General features: G+C 37.9%; 2 protein-coding genes across 2 annotated transcripts in view; both read left to right on the top strand.

Moving 5' to 3' along the window:
* Positions 1-1,124: 1,124 nt before the first annotated feature.
* si:ch211-132g1.1 (T-cell surface antigen CD2) lies at positions 1,125-9,124 on the top strand. The gene is made up of 6 exons (XM_057330605.1): positions 1,125-1,158; positions 2,373-2,521; positions 3,036-3,338; positions 3,447-3,692; positions 4,132-4,269; positions 4,768-9,124. Exons 2-6 carry the CDS (start codon positions 2,464-2,466, stop codon positions 5,046-5,048), a joined length of 1,026 nt encoding a protein of 341 aa, XP_057186588.1. The 5' UTR covers positions 1,125-1,158; positions 2,373-2,463; the 3' UTR covers positions 5,049-9,124.
* Positions 9,125-13,673: 4,549 nt separating this feature from the next.
* The window catches only part of ptgfrnb (prostaglandin F2 receptor inhibitor b), a 30,837-nt gene continuing 26,918 nt past the window's right edge, over positions 13,674-17,592 (top strand). The window contains exons 1-2 of the mRNA XM_057331851.1: positions 13,674-13,949; positions 15,193-15,558. Coding sequence (XP_057187834.1) covers positions 13,907-13,949; positions 15,193-15,558 — 409 coding nt within the window. The 5' untranslated portion in view covers positions 13,674-13,906. The remainder of the gene's footprint in view (positions 13,950-15,192; positions 15,559-17,592) is intronic.

The following is a 17,592-nucleotide window of genomic DNA, read 5'->3' as shown; positions in this document are numbered from 1 at the left end:
CCAAATGCTCACACAAATATATCTCACAGAAACACATTCAAAACGTTTTCACAAATATGTATATTTTCATGCTCTTGAATTACTTCCCATCAAACATTTGTGAATGATGTTACATGTATTTATGGAATGGTGAATCTGCATTTGCAAATCGTCACACGTGTGTGGATTGCTTTGAATTTGTGTGTGGTATTTTTGAGACTGTGGCCCTGTCCCAAATGGCGCACTTGCGGTCTCGTGGACTTAAATGGCGCGTTCAGTCCGTAGAGTGTCCCATTTGTCTTTCTAGCACTCAGAAGTCTGCTCGCGAGCGCCTCCTTTGTGCCCTCGATGCGGTCTGCATTGATGCAGTCTCCACTGAAGTCCCTACCCAGGAATCCTTGCGAGCGCCCAATCACAGAACGGATGGGAGGAGTGCCATCATATACGTAAACATGACGGATACATTTTTAAATGTATGTTTTGATAAAATTCAAAATTAATTTATTAATTAGTTACTTATTCACATTATTGCTTATTTATTTTCTTGTGGTCTTGCTGAAAGAGTCCCTCTCTGTTTTTGAACCGATGCAGCCACACTGCACAGTACTGTGCAGCGTTGAGCTTCTCGAGTCACTTCAGTAAGGAGCGTTTTGATTGGTGATCAAAAGCTCAATGCGATTGGCTGAACAGGCCATCCTTAAAAAAAAGTTACGCTTGAATCTCACCGTGGCAGGACAGTCTCAAAAATACCACACACAAATTCAAAGCAATCCACACACGTGTGACGATTTGCAAATGCAGATTCACCAATCCATAAATACATGTAACAACATTCACAAAAAGTAATTCAAGAACATGATACATACATATTTGTGAAAACATTCTGAATTTATTTCTGCGAGATATATTTGTGTGAGCATTTGGGGAAAATGTTTGTGAATTTATGAATTGTGTTTTAAATTTACGAATCTGATTTTGTGAATGTGAATTGTGCTGTGAATTTATGAATTGTGTTTTGTAATTGTATTAGTTTTGAGACTGATCTGTCTCCATAGATGAAAGAGTGCGAAGCCTCCCATAAAGACTTCAATAGGAAAGAATGTGAAAGTAGTTCCAAACAGTGAATAGTTTCATCACTGAAGCACTTCATTTCAGTGTTTCCAAACCAACTCTAAGCTGGTAAGTTAATAAAATGTACTAACATTTTAATGCGTTAGCGGAACTTTCATGAAAGTTAGTATTTTATGAAGTTTCATATTTAATGAAGGTATTATCATTTATAGCGTTAGATATTAGATAGCCAACTTAGTCAGTTTAATATATTGTAAATACAGTTAGCTAAAATAACCCGTCACTTTAAAAAAATAAATAGAATACAGTGATTTGCGTTGACATGCGTTGTGTCTATCACGTGCTATATTAGCACGTGATAGAGATGTCTAAAGCGAGGCGACTGAAGTAAGTTCAAACATTTCTTTATTTTATTAATTTAATGTAATGTGTCCGGGTATGGGGCTCGTGTTCAATAATTATTTTCAAAACAAACAAACAAAATGATACGATTAAGTGTTTTTCTTTCATATTCAGAACAATGTTTTTCACCCATATAACAGGTACCTTTTTCTTACAGACGGAAATTACAACTATTAAAGCTCATACGTTATGTAATTGGAAAGTTTGTGTCATCGACTCATTTGTATTCATTTATGATGTGTAAGAGCATGTAAATGACGAGTCGGCCACAAGATGTCAGTATTGCATGTCATTTATCATGCTCATATTAAACCTCTGAACTTGTTTTATGCAGCGCTTATATGATTGTTATTTTATTGTAGATCAGTCGTTTGTGTTTTTTTGACGTCCAGATTTTACATCATGTAATCATGGCCGAGGATGCACAGAAACTAATAACAATGAACTCTTTATGAACTTGCACAAAAATGGTTTCAATAAGTTGAATGGCCTTTGATGTCAACAACAAAAGACACCTGCACCCTAAACTATAACAGTATATTATTATATGGTTAGTTGTATTTTATCAGGATTTCTTATGATGGTGAATATTTCTTGTTTTCTTTACCGATGTGACACATTCAGAACAGACCTGCCACTCAATTTTGTTTTGCGACCCAGAAACCTCATTCAGTGTGATGTATAGGATAACATGAATGTTCTCTTTCACAACAAGTGTTTAACCTCAATAACATCAAATCATTTTTGAAATGATTTCTATTATACAAAATCAATGTAAAACGGTTTTGAAATAACAGTGTGATTAAAACGTGAGATTCAAGTTATGTCGTGTTAGACGGAAAACCGTTTTCCAGTGGCATAAACTTCTTTACACCTGTGATGCACAATGACATTTTCAGCTTGTCTCTGCTCATCTGCAGCTCAAGCAGGAAACTCTGTTTCTGTTTCCTCCGCCTCAGTGTGTGTGTGTGTGAAAAAGATCTGGAACAGTTGTTTTACTTCAGAAGAACAATGAGCACCAAACGCATTCTTGCAGTTTTATTCTTCTGTGGCTTCGCTCTGCCTACTGGTACATTGTGTTTTTCTTGACAGAACTTTTATTAGATTTTAATAATGATTAACTTAAATGTGATTTTCTTTGCATTTGTTCTAGGCTTTTTTGTTTGCATATGACTGAACTTTATAATGTGATTACAACATGTGTATAAGAGATGTGAATAACCCATGTGATGTGAATAACTCATGTTAACCTTCATAACATTTTCTATGCAATTTGTGTTAACATCTTTAATGTTTAATATATAAGCTACATATGCAATCTAGTTTCAAATAACACACAGCATGTTGTTTTTCTAACGGAAACTTGCTTGCAACTGGTCACTGCAAATTATTTAAACAGCATGTGACTTTTTAAGTCTAATCTTTCAAATCTAATGATGTTTTAAGCAATTATCCTTAGTGTTTGCATATGAAACGTTAGATCTAGAATTTTTAAATTATAGCGTTTTACGTTTATAAATAGCAAACCACGAGTCATCATGCTGAGTTTCATGAAATACTAATAAAATTGTATTTTTTTATAGATTGTGAAAAGACATGTGAAAAGAGCATGCTAGAGGGGGTTACCTGTCTCATTAAATCGCCAGATAAAAGTGGTAAAGTGGTAGTTGATGAAAAATGGAGCTTTACCTCCAGTAGTTCATCATTTGTAGTTCAGCGGAAAAATGGTAAAGATGTGAAAACATTTCCTAATGCAACAATTGAATCAGATGGATCATTAAAGCTTCATCATGTTACAGTGAGCAACACTGGCAAATATACATTTGAAGCTTATGATACTAAAGACGAAATGGTTGCAAATCATAAAGAGGAAATTACAGTTTACGGTAAGAACATCGAACTCTAGAACACACATGTATACAGATTATATCACATGTATTCTACAGTACTGAACTAGAAATAACCAGCATTATATTGTGTCATGTATGTTTCAGCAAAAGCCCCTAATCCCACTGTGACACATAAATGCGAGAATGGAAGTGTCAGGCTCACCTGTGACACTCAGAAGAATGATAAAACAGATTTAACCATAACGTGGATTAGAGGAACAGAAGATATAAAGGGTGCAAATAAAGCTATTCTAGTCCAGACATCACAACAATTACAGGAGAACACGGAGTATTCATGCCGTGTAAGCAACATTCTTAGCAATGCACAAAGTGACGTTTTAACAGTATCATGTAAGTAACTTTCATTTCACATTTTTATTGAATGCTTTACCAATGTTATTATTTTTATTAACTATAATCTACAGCTTTGCTACTTAATAAATGTAATGTTACTTGTATTGTCTCTGGATCTTCATTAAAATTAGTGAGAATATTAGCAAGCTTTTCTTTTGTTGTTTGGTGTTTTTTCAAATTGAAAATGTAACATTTTTCGCATCACAACAAGGATGTGTCCATTGTTTGGACACTTACCTTATTCTTTTGACAATATTAGTAAAAAAGAGAAAGTTTAGATGTCCTGTGTGTAGAACTGTGATTCTCAGCTGGAAACTTTTATCCATCAATAAATATTAGAATAAGATTAAAGAAAGTCATAAACACAATGCAAATAAATATTCTGGACATTTTCTGTATCACTCACAAGAAACTGATGTCAGATGTTGTGTTACAGGTGGTACACCTTGTACACTCTTTGGCTATGATTGCTCGATAATGGTGGGCATTCTATCGGGTGGAGGAGCTCTTCTTCTGCTGCTCATATTTCTTTTTGTGATCTGTGCATGTCTTGGTTGTAAACAACGAGAGAAAGGTAAAGAGAAGTTTACTACCGCTAAAGTGATGCCATGAGCACATTATCTGTAAGCTGTGCAAGTTTTCTAGCATTATTTTTGAGAAAGGTCCAAATACAATCTCAGCCTGTTAAAACACAAAATTAAACGTAGACCTTCAATCTTCCCAAGACCTTAAATCCTCTTATAAGTGGGCAAATGTTGAGAATAATTTCTAATTTTTCACCTTTCAGTATAACACATAAACTTATACTCAGATCTGTTTTCATTTGAGCTTCAGACGATGTGAATTTGTTTCTATAATACCAGCTGCTATTAAACAGCAGCCTGACAGATGTCAGATATAAAGACCCCATAATTGAATTATAAAGTTAGTTTTTATTTAAGTGAGTCGTTTTTGTTAATGGTGTCTGAACTGTGCTCTCAAGCCCTTTGTGTGCTAACACAGATAATGCACGTGTTTTTAAATCTAAAACGCATCTAGTTTATGGAAACACTGTCTTTCATGAAATCCTCAGATGAAGAGGAGCTCAGACTGAGGAGTTTCGACACTTCACCCACTAATCAGCAAAGAGCCAAAGTTACTGCACGAGGTCAACCAGCACCCCCCATCCCGCAAGAAGATTCCTATCCAGCCACACAAACCCCACCTCAAACACAAAGTCAAACCAAAGGCCTGGTCCGAGCCCGACCTCCACCACCCCCGCAGGATGAAGATGAAGAAGACCCTCCTCCGTTACCTCGGCCGAGAAAGAAACGTGAGAAGAGAGCTGAAGAACCGTACCGACCGATGGAATGACTGAATCCTGTGACTGATGTGATGATGGTAAGAGTAACGTTATAAGGACACATGTTTACTCATTCTCATACAACAACACATCCTGGACTTCATACTGACATCTATGTGAAGCTTTCAGCAATTCCACCAAGACCTTTTGTTTTTGAGTTTTACCATCGAGATAAATGCATTTAAACCATCATCTAAAACAAACAGCTCTCAGATGAATCTGCATCAACTCATGTGAGTTCACTTCATTTAATAAAGGATTTTACGATTATTTTGTGTAGCTCAAAACTTGTTTATATTGTATGAAAAAATAATATTAAAAAAAGACTAAATGTAAACGTAAATGAGTACAAAGTTAACTCTGGCTGACGTATGATAGGCTTTTATTTAAAAACTGAAAATAAAAGTTATAATGTACCAATGTCTGTATCCGTGCATACGTATGTAGTAAACAGATCAGCTGATCTCACTTTGGAACACTTGACTATTTTACCAGGTGACAGTTTTGTATGAAGTTTATTATGGAAAAGCAAGAATGAAGCTCTAACCGTAACATCACTGAACATTAATGTGTGTCATGAATTAAGACCTCAATTTTAACCCGAGCTTTTGTTATATAAGAGGGAATCGTATTCAAGCGAACATCCTGTAAGTGTCAAAACTGAAAACGCCCTTGTAACTGAGATTACAACCATTACTGACACCAGGCCCATCGAACGCCAGGTCCTGGAATGCACCTATCTATCATAGATAGGTTGAACACCGCCTCCACAGAAGAATATCAACGACTACTTCTCTAGCCCCGCCCACTGGTTCGCGCATGACAGTACTGAAGAAACACAAGTTGCGCGGAACCAGATAGAGCGAGCAAGCAATAAACATTAAATATTTCAAAATATTGTGCAGTGCCTGGTTGTGGAAGAACACAGTCGCTGCATAACCTTCCTTCGGATTCCCACATTAGTAATGCGTGGCTGAAGTTTATTTTTAAAGAGGTTCCAGCTCACTTGGGTAAAACATGGAGTGTTTGTTCGCTTCGATTCCTTTTTGAACAAAGCACAGGTCGATGCTGGATTGCCGGAGAGACTAAAATTAAAAAGCAGTGCTGTGCCGTCAATATTGGATCCGATAGGAATGGCGCAGCAATCTTATGCGAGTAAAACATTTTTGTACTAAGCGTCACTATTGCTTTGTTAGAGATCGCTTGATATGCCCTGAGCCCATATTCGCACGGGATTAGTGTTACCTGGGGACCGCTAGTCATTAATTGCAGAGGTGCAGATCTTAATCCCGTGCGAATCGGCCATGTCTGTAATTTGTAAAGTAAAAATACCCCCACAAATTTCCTACCATATTTTGACGAACACCGAGGTCCTGTGATAATATTATTCCCGTGCGAATCGGCATCTCTGTGATTTGGCGGGCTCATATATCATTTTTCAAGGTTTTATCCACCGTTTGCGAATAATGGAGGCTGTTTTGGTATTATTTCGGGTGCTGGGTCATATCCACACCTGCCAACACTGTCGTTTTGGCTGGGAGTCCCCCGTTTGTTTATTTATCATGGAAACTCTCGTAACATTTGAGACCCGCGATCGCTGTGATCTTCTGTCCGGTTCCCGATCATGGGTCTCAAATGCTGACAGGTACGGTCATATATCATTAAACACCATACAACTATAGGCTATACAAACTATACGCAAAGCCTTGCCATCACATCCTGGAAATAAGTCAGTACATTTGAGTACAATCACAGGCTTCACTTATCCCATGCGAAAGCGCCACATGAAATACAGATGCGGCGAGGTAATTTATAAATCACAGGAGGTCCCCAGATAATACTAATCCCGTGCGAATAGGGCGAATGTGTAACCTAACATTTCGTCTCTAACCAAATTCACAGAAGGCTCCAACTAAGTTTACTACGCAAACTGCTATCCAATCATAGCAGTGGGCATTTACTTCCAAGTCTTCATGGCGGAACGCCCATTCAAACAGAGCGTTTGATGAGACGGCCTCAAAACCCGGGTATAAAATAGCCTATTACTCTTTGTTTTTGATGTTTTTGAACGTAAAAACCACGCGAACGTCATAAGTAGACCTCATACAACTGTTCATGACACCTTTAAAATGTATGAATGACATCATACAAATTCCTATGAATGGGCCTCTTAATAAATAATTGAGATTGTGTTGAAATAGAATCACAGAAGAATCAATAAGATCTAAAGTTAGATGCTGACAATATTAAGACAATTATAAACCATTGTGTTCACACTTCATGATGGCAGATGCACACAAAGCGTTTTTTTGAATCTGAAGTGTGAAGGTTTTGAGGGATGTGGTTTCTCTTTTAACACGTCAGCCCTTTCTGCATTGTTTCTGCTGTTTTCCTGTGCGTGGGAGATCTGCACCAAACTCTTCACATACACGCTCACATCAGCGCCTGTTTTTCCTGAAGATGAAGAATTATTTTTGTAACGATTATTCATCTCAATTCTCGCTTTGTACTCATTCTATCCGATACACGTTAAAAAATGAGCCATAGCTTAGGTCAACCCTGACGCCATTTCTGCAAAACCATCAACTCATTGAATTCAAATGATTTTTGTGATGGTTTGCGTGACTTTCGACTCCATGAGTTTACTCTCCTTCCATCTTGAAAGGTTGCAGAAACACGATCATTATTTTGGGGTTCATCCAAACAGAGACATAATACAAAAATTAATCTGTCAACATTTGAGTTTACTTTAGACAAAAGACGCTCGTTGAAGTCCATCAGTGAGGAGGAAGATTTTTCACAAGTAGACAACATTCAAGACAGATGACCATCTTCAAAGCGCTGGAAGAGACCGCAAATGCACTCCGAGGTCAGAGAAAATGCAAAAAACTGTACAGGCCAAGTTAAAGTTGATGACTAGGAAGAAATACCTGGGTAAAGTCTCTTCTCTATTAAAAGAACACGGTGCACGGCTTATGTTTGCAAAGGTATATCTACAGGAACCACGAGACTTCCGGAACATTTGGAAAGACGAGACCAATGTGGAGATGTTTGGTTATATAAAGTGAAAACAACACAAACACCTCATCCCATCTGTCAAGAGCCGTAGTGGATTTGTGTCTGTTTTATAGCCGCAGGCGTTCAAATGACTTAGTCCAAATCTACACTTTGACCCGACTGAACCTCTGTGGAGCTGAGCATATAAATGACCACAAACACCTCACTGAACTGATGCAGACTGAGACAAAATACATGACAGAAAACTGTGAACTTTACTAGATTCTCACACACGGCAGCTTCTTCATTTAGGGTTAGTTTATGTCAAATCGATAATGAAACATCATGTGGTGCTGTGAAGTTAAGACCTGCAATGACCAAATTATTTTATTATGTTTTTTTTTTCTTCAGATGTTCATCTGTTGAACAGTTGTCAGTGAGTACAGGTGACCTCAAACACAGCCAACCTGCTCATGTCATTTAACTTTATATACTGTATATTATTATACTGTAAATATACACATACACTCTGTTGTATCTGCAGAACTCAAGACTTATTTGGAGATGTAAGGCAAACTTAAACAAATAATTGTTAAGGTCCCAGTGAAATTAAAAATTACAATTTCTATTTTTTCATGAAATATTGCAGCGTTTATTGTAAATAGTTGATCAATGTGGGTCATTCTCTTCTTAAAAATCGTGTGCCTTTATAATCTTCAATTAAAATCTGAAAAATGCACTTCTTTCCTGTAATGACTGTCCATCTTAAATGAGGTATGTTCGACGGCTTGGGCGGAGCATCCGTTAACCCCTCCCCTTTAACTGTCAGTCTGCTGCCAGTTCCATTTAAAAATGCAACGGCTGTTTTTATACATCCAATCAAATCGCAAAGAAAGACGAAAGCCACGCCCACGATTTTTCTCATTCGAAATTCCATTTCACTCTGAAATGCGTCAAAATACACGATCGCAACTTCAGGGATTTTAAATAAGTGAATTGTCATTTGCTTGAACCCTCAGATTCTCTTCATTAGATTTATTGTGATCTTCATGGATAAATTTGTATATGGATCCCAAAGACATTTTAAAGAAATGTCACAACACTGTTCTTTATTTTTTAAAAACACTTAAATCATGCATTTATTTTGTGTGTGTGTGTGTGGGTGGGGGGGGGTCATTTTCGATTTATCTCTAAAATCTGTACATTTTAAATGTAAAGTAAGCATTTTTATGTTTTCTATAAGGAAAAGACAAAGTGTGAGACAGAGTAATTATTATTATTATTATTATTTGCAACAATAAACATCAGATTTCAAATGGAAGATCCCTGCCACAGAATAAATTGTAAACTTCACTGTCACGGAGTATAGCCAGGGCTTATTTTGTGCGGGAACAAGCCTCCGAAATCCAATCCGGCACCTCATTTGGCAGATCCCGCTCCTCAAGCGCTAATGGAAAATGTTCGTGCTGACCTGTTGTCAATATATTTGATTTAAAGCACGTATAATATTTATAATGGCAATAACTATTTTATTTTGATAATGAACAGGCTGTCAAATTGCTGGAATATTGTGGTCTAACAGATATGAGTACATCATTAAATACTGCAAAGTTAACTAGCCTACTTTTAGCTGAACCGAACTCAGCAGCATATTTTTCTCTTCTATATATTTCCCTTTCGTTTTGTTAATCTTAATTGTCAAATATTCTGCGTATATTTATTCACGTCGCATGTTTTGCATTATATATCGAACAGTACTTGTCGTGATGGACACTTCAGAGAGAGATATGTTGTTGGACAAATGCTGCGAAGAGACGCAGAAGAACTGATGAAATATGGTTAACGGATGATTGATGCGCAATATGCCTATAACGTTATACACGGCAGCCTCCACCTGCACCCGCAGGTGTAATTTAAGTTTAACGTTAAACTTCTGAATTCTACACAAATGTTGAGGGCTGTGTTTTATTTGTTTACATGCACAAATATTCACAACATCATCATTATGACAATAAACTGTTTCCATCATCTTAACACGCATTTGAACTAAGGCAAACTCAAGATAAAATAACGTTAAATTTCTTTGATAATTCTGAGATTATCTTTGCATGTCCGTTTCCATTTAGGCTTTTTTATGCGCATTTTCAATACATCTAAATAGTTAGACAGAAAACCCCTCAGAGATTGCACATTCCGTTACTTCTCCCCAACCTACTAACACCGGATCTGCCACGCCTTATTCCGGCACCTCGGAATTTACAAATTAAGCACTGAGTATAACAGTAGCAATGTTCTGTCTAGAAGCATCATCAACAAATCTTGTAGTCGAGTATTTTTTATCCATTTTGTGTTCGGGGAAAATTTTGGAAAAGTAGTTCAATCTTGCTATATTTAAAGGGGTCACATGACAGGGCTAAAACTAATATTATCGTTTGTTTTAGATGTAATGCAATGTGTATTAAATGCTGTATGTTCCACATACTGTGCCTGTTTGTATCTCCTCTTTGCCCCGCCTCTCTGAAACGCGATTTTTTACAAAGCTCATGGCTCTGAAAAGCGAGGTGTGCTATGATTGGCCAGTTCACCAGTGCGTAGTGATTGGTGGAATACTGCAAGCGTGTGAGGGAAATGTAACGCCTCTTACCATATTTGGAACATCAGGTTCCTCTTCAATTGTACTGACAGGTACGCCCACCTTACTTGTGTATACATTTGGGCGGTCTTAGTCAAATCATACCACGAACTGACCTAGATTTGTGGGGGTGTGGTTACACGAGGCGTTTCAAGCAGGTCTGGGTGAGCTTTCGCTTTTACATAGAATGCATCTTTTGTAAAAAAGTGACTTGAAAAATAATGACTTCATACATCCACTAAAAATCACACAATGGGACATAATGATGAAAAATCACTTCAAACATCATTCATGTTTGATATTGTGTTATCCAATACAAAAAATATATACAAATTGGTTGTTGGATTTAATACACTTTACTACATGCTGCATAGACACATTTAAAACAACATGGTGACTCTTTTATACATCTGTGTATTTTAAGTTTTTTTTATTTTGCCAGAAAATCATTTTAAGATTTATTATGCTACTGCAAGATTCAGCTGTAAATAATAGACATAGAAAACAATTTACAAGAGCTTAAAAACCCGTTCACACTACTGTGTGTCTTTAGTAGTATGAGAGAACTAGTGTTTGTGGAAGTATACTGTGATCATTTAGTATGCCAAAGGTGCCCGAATAAGTGTACTTCAGTTCAAAACATCACAACCTTCATGAGTTTCTGACAGATGATATCATGTGAATATATAAGTTTGACAAACAAATGGTTTATAAACAACTGCCAGAGAATTAAATCCTGTCTGTACTCCAGTCTGTAGTAATGACAAATGTGTTTAAATAAAGATTTATCTAGTTTGACAGACGGTTTATGCTAAAGCATCTGGTCATAAACACTGTTTCCAACTAATCATAAAATGATTTTTCCACAGCGCTGATGTATTCAGATTATTCTCGATTTGGGTCATAGTGTCATGATGGAAAGTAACATATGCTTTCATCTCTTTTGCATACAAACCCTTTTCGCAGACGCATTAAATGCATTGACCTGTGTTTTTGGGGGAATAAATGAAATAACGTAACAACAGAAACAGACAGAAATAACTAAAAATAGACAGAATTTGAGAAATGTCTGCTTTGAATCTCACACTTCCGTACTTCTATTATTAGTTAGATGTAGATCAGTACTCTATACACTTCCTGTTGTTGGCTGTCCACACAGGAAGTGGCTGAAATAGCGGTCCTGCACTTTTCAAGACACATCAAACGCATCTCTCTGAGAATGAAGCTGGTTGGAAAAACTGATCAAGAGAAGTCACTACAGTCAATTTTATACATGTGTAGGTTCTATTCTTAAGTGCGTGTTATTTAAGAAGAAAATCACTAAACAGTGTGGCTGAGGTATTGGGGTAACCACAGAAACTATTTCGGCAAAAGGGCTTTATGAGTCTCTATTTAAGTGCTGTTTTTCACAACTGTCTGACATACAGCACTGAGACAAAAAAAACACGTCAGGGCCGCACGAAAAGAGTGAAACACTATCCTCTGTTTTATGATCAAGCATTTGGGTTTGAAAGGGTAAATTGGTGATTTTTTTGTGAACTATCCCATCAACTTATTGAGCATAGAACAGACTTACATCGCCGTCTTTTACATTTAAAACGAATCAGCGTCGCGCTGGTTCTGTGACGCTGACTCCCGCCTTCCTTTGATTTGATTCGATAGTAAACTTTGCTTTCTCTCAGATGATTGGCCAGCTACATCACCTTCGTTGATTTGATTTTCCATAAACTCCGCCCTTCTTTGGTTTGATTATTGTACGTCAATCATTTTGACATTAGACACAGATAAATTTGTTTATATCCATAATGTTCATAGCACTAAACGCCCAGATTTGTATTCATTTTAGCGAACCCACCGAACCAGTAGTTCACCAAATCAGCCTAAATCTTCAGTTAAGTGTCTGTTGTCAGACGTGTTGCCATGTCTTGTTTGAATAAGCAGAACAGTCCACTTGAAGAGCGTGACCTCGTATTTGCGTAGAAATGAACGACACGCACCAAACGCCTCATTTTCAGAGTTTCAAAATAAAGGTTGCTGTTATTTTTATTTTTGAAAGTGCTGGCACAGGTTTTTCTGTCAAACAAACGCTAAAGGAACTGACCCAATCCTCATATCATCTAATCAAGTATCGTCTGTAAGTAAATGTTGCTGATCACCCTTTAATTTTGTAATGCAAGGTTATAGTGAGTATAGTGAGTGCACAACTTTGCAGATCCGTGTGTTTCATGAACCAGTATAACAATTATGTGTGTAAATGTCTAAAACTCAGGGAAAATCCCTCAAATAAAGCTATGAAGTATTGTGATAGTATTTAGTACTACATTGCAAGGCACATAACCACGGTTTGATCCATTAGGGTTCCTCTGTGTTTATTGAAAATTAATAAATGCATTTCGCATTTAAAGTGTCAATGATAGTTTTGATGTTACGCAGTTTTTTTCTTAACACTAGATGGCACAAGATACTTCCACACTCCTCTGAACTGAGAATATTTGCTGAGCTAAAGACATTTGTTGTAATGTCTACCACACAAATAGTGCATAACCAGATCACAACAGATCCTGTCCAATTTCGCTATTGATAATATTTTAAAAATTCATATGAATGAATGAATGCTATTGTTCCTGAACTGTAACTGCATGTTCTCCATTTCAACCATTTATTTTTTGCATTTGGGGTCACGAAACCTACATGGATATTATTTTATTAAAGTTAGGCATTGGCTTCTTTGCGTGTTGGCGTGATGTTATCTGAACCATTAAATCCCACTGAAATAAGACATAAAACACACTACATAAAGGAATTCGCTAGTGGTCTAAACATCTGATGGGGCGTGATGGAATTTCCATTAGAATTCCTATTGTTTTTTTACAGCACGGGAATCTTTTCAGTAAAAATAAGTAGCTGAAAGTAAAAAGGTAGTTAAACAGAACATGTTAAAAGGCAGACACGTGATCACAGCCCCAATAAGAATAGACCGACGTTGTCTTATTGTACAGCTGTTCACGCCACTCCTCCGGTCACGGAGGGAAACCCGCTTCACTTCCGTCATTCACCCGTTAAACCTCCACGAGCGCGAATCGCGGGTGCGTGCGGGCGACAGCTGGCGAACCGAACGCGTGACGTCACAGCCGAACGCGAAAGTGTCTCCGGAGATCGCCGGTGTGTTGGCGAACCTGCAGCGGCAGTCGGTGTCTGTCGGCTCGGTCCCGAAACACACAGCAGCGGATCCACGCGGACATGGGAAAGGCTCGCGCGCTCATTCTCCTGTGCGCCGCTCTCGGTGAGTTTCACACGAAATCTTACACACATTCGTGTCAATTCATATCGAACAATATCACCAACTGCAGCGTGAGAATGAACCGTAAATTACATCCCGTAGAAATGCGTTTACTGTCGTAACCATGTCGTTTGTTTGGCGGTTTGTTTAACCACAGTTTACCACACGTGTGAATTGTACTAAAACCCTGGTTCGTGTTTTTAATAAATGCTTCTCTGAAAGAAAATCGCGTAAAATGATTTTGTTCTTCTCGTTTAACACGTTTGTTTTTCTCTCAGATAACTTGCACGTTGTGTGACCTTTAGACCGCGTCCTGTAATGTGACTGAGCATGTTAGTAAAACGTCATTTAAAATATTTTATATACATCAACATCTGCTATTGAGATGGCTGTTAAATTCAATCACATCATTGTTAAATCACTTTACGTTGAGTTGTAAATTTGCGCTTGACAAACATTTAACGTTATACAGTAACACAAACACAGAATACACAGTTTAAAACAGTGGTTCTCAAACTTTTTCGTTGTAAGGCCCCCTTTGTGTTAAGTGCATCTCTTTGCGGCCCCCCATATAACCACGTATAATCTTAAACTTAGAATTTTAATTAAAAAAAAACATATTCCGTTATACAATGCTGGAACCTCAATTCTTTTGGTTGGTGGTGTCATTTTTCTGATGTTTGATTGCATAAAATCTATGATAAATTTCTATATTTCATAAAATGCCACAAAATCTGTGGCCCCCCTGGATCCATTTGGGGCCCCCATTTTGAGAACCACTGGTTTAAAATACACACGTCATTTGTTAAAAGTCTTTGTTGTGTTTGTTTTGGTCACATTCACTAGTGTTGTTTCAACATCATTGAATGGTTTAAGCTTTTCAGTAGATGTGTCTGCTGCTGGAAGTGTCCTGTATTAGGAGATATTTTTAGCATATCATCATCACTTTCAATGGTTGGCATTGTTTGTTTATGAAGTCCAGTGAGAGTTAAAGAGTTGTTATCGGAGCGGTTCGTTTGTGTTCGTGTGTTTTGAAAGGAATGCTCATCGTAATGTCATTGTGAAGTGCTGAAACTGAATCAGATCAGCCCACAGTCAGAAATCAGGACACATATTCTCATCAAGTCATGACGTTACATCATCACTGCATCCAGCAGCACCGCTCTCTAAGAAAAGAATCGGTCTTGTTTTTGTCCTCTGACATCTTGTGAAACTTGAACGTGATGATGTGTTGTGTGTTGTGAAGGTTTATGTCACTGCAGGCTGGTGACGGTTCCTCAGGGTCCGTTGCTCCGTGTGGAGGGTCAGCCGTTGTCTCTTCGCTGCGATGTTGAGGATTACGAGGGTCCCAGTGAGCAGGACTTTGAATGGAAGGTGATCCGAGGAACAGAATCCATGGATGTGATTTCAACATTTGACCCCAAGTTCTCAGACCGCTCGATTAAAGAGCGTATAAGCAGCGGAGACATCAGCGTGTCACGATTAGGCGACAACGTAGTGGAGCTGAGAATCATAGAGGCCAGAATCGCAGACAGCGCCACCTACAGATGCAGTACAACCAGCACAGATTCGGTTTACAGCGGAAACTACGACGCAGATGTTCAACTGAAGGGTAAGTGTTCGTGTTTGTTTCGGGTCTGAAGTCCAGAATCTCTGAGATGAATGACATTGCCCTCTCGCAGCTCAGGAGATGTGATTCGAGTTCTCAGTTGTGTTTCATTTAAGTCTCAACTTACTCTCAGATGTTTCTCATAAAATTGCTCAAAAGAAGTTAAGAGAGAATCAAATGAGTGTAATTGTGTAAACGCATGAAGAGTCTGGAGGTGTAAATGATTGAGGAGGTCACATAATCTGGATTTGGGTAAATGTGATGAGAAATGTTTGAGTTGATATATTTGAGATCTTGAATAATATTGACTTTTGATTGGAGACGTGACGAATCTGAGCTGAGCTCAGTTTGACACATTGTTGATATCTCTTCTCAAACTCTAGTGACGGACACATTTGTCAGGTTTCTGACTCTTTTTCTCAGGAGAAATATCTGTGTGACTTTAACAAAAGTTTACATTTGCTCTCCATTGAATCTCATTGATGTCTAAGAGAAATAATTGAGATATTAAAGAGATCTCATCTGTAATCGCATGGTGTTGTTCATTCTTGTGGTTTGTTGAGAACGGCAGTGCTGTTATGTGGTTGGACAGAAAGTTTCTAACAGAATGAAGTCAGTGACCTGATTCATGTAGAGAGCAGAATATCTGTTTATTGATCCTGTCCGTACACTAGTAAATCATTCTTCAATCCTGAAGTGTTAATCGTGTAAAACATTCATTAGATCAGTCAGTGAATACTAGTTAAAGGGATACTTCAGCATTCACTCCCCTTCGAGTTGTTCCAAATCTGTATAAATGTCTTTGTTCTGATGAACACAGAGAAAGATATTTGGAAGAATGCTTATAACCAGACAGATCTTGACTCCCATTGACTCCCATAGTAGGAAAAAATACAATGGTCGTCAAAAGTGCCCCAGAACTGTTTGCTGTCCTACATTCTTCAAAATGTCTTCTGTAGTGTTCAACAGAACAAAAAAAAAGATAAAGTATTTTCTCCTACTATGGGAGTCAATGGGGGGCAAAATCCGTCTGGTTATAAGCATTCTTCCAAATAACTGTCTCTGTGTTCATCAGAACTAAGACATGTATACAGATTTGGAACAACTCGAAGGAGAGTTAATGTTGACAGAATTTTCATTTTTGGATGAAGTATCACGTTAATGTTCATGGGGTTTTTAGTTTGAGAATATGTTAATAGATGAACTTTCAGTTGTGTACAAGGTTATTTTAGTTGACCAAAATTAAAACTTTGGAAACGTTTCTGTTCATTGAAATTAAATTAAATATTGATCTAAAAATTATTAGAAAAACTTAAAGGAGTCATATTGCACGGCTAAAACGAATATTATTGTTTGTTTTAGATGTAACGCAATGTGTATACACTAGGGCTGAAACGATTCCTCGAGTAACTCGAGTTATTCGAATACAAAAAATCATCGAGGCAATTTTTGTTGCCTCGAAGCCTCGTTTAATCCATTTAACTACAGTACACACGGAGCACTGCGTTTCCCCACGGACCGTTATTACTGACGCACAGCCCGCTAAACTCTATTCATGTTACAGGGCTCTCAAGTCTCATGCATTCACCGCGAGACACACGCATTTGAGTCTGTTCACACGCTAACACGTATTTCTCATGCTGATAAATAACTGATAGCTTATAGGGCTGTGACGGTTGCCGTAACAACCGCACCACCGCGATGGTAAAGTGCCATGACGGTGGCGAACTGCCACCGGCGGTAGTGCACGTCACTCTGACAAATATAGGTGTAATAAATATGAGAGTTGCGATAACGATTGCTAGTTGTAGCCTTTCAGTTGTGGATGGTTTTATTTAAAAGATTTTAAATTAACAGAAATTATTGGCATATGTTTCCGTTGGTGCGTTCGAGCGCAGGCCTGCACGGAAAAACCCAGGTTATTCTGCGGCTTCTGCAATGGATCTTGTTGAGAAATGAACAGATACGTAAAATCAAAACTATGACCTATGGCTATGACCCGCTTGCTTAGTGTCGGAGCGAGCGCAGGTTTTGCAG

Source organism: Triplophysa rosa, linkage group LG4 (assembly GCF_024868665.1).
Source record: "Triplophysa rosa linkage group LG4, Trosa_1v2, whole genome shotgun sequence".
Classification (NCBI taxonomy): domain Eukaryota; kingdom Metazoa; phylum Chordata; class Actinopteri; order Cypriniformes; family Nemacheilidae; genus Triplophysa; species Triplophysa rosa.
This window is presented reverse-complemented; position numbering and strand designations above follow the sequence as displayed.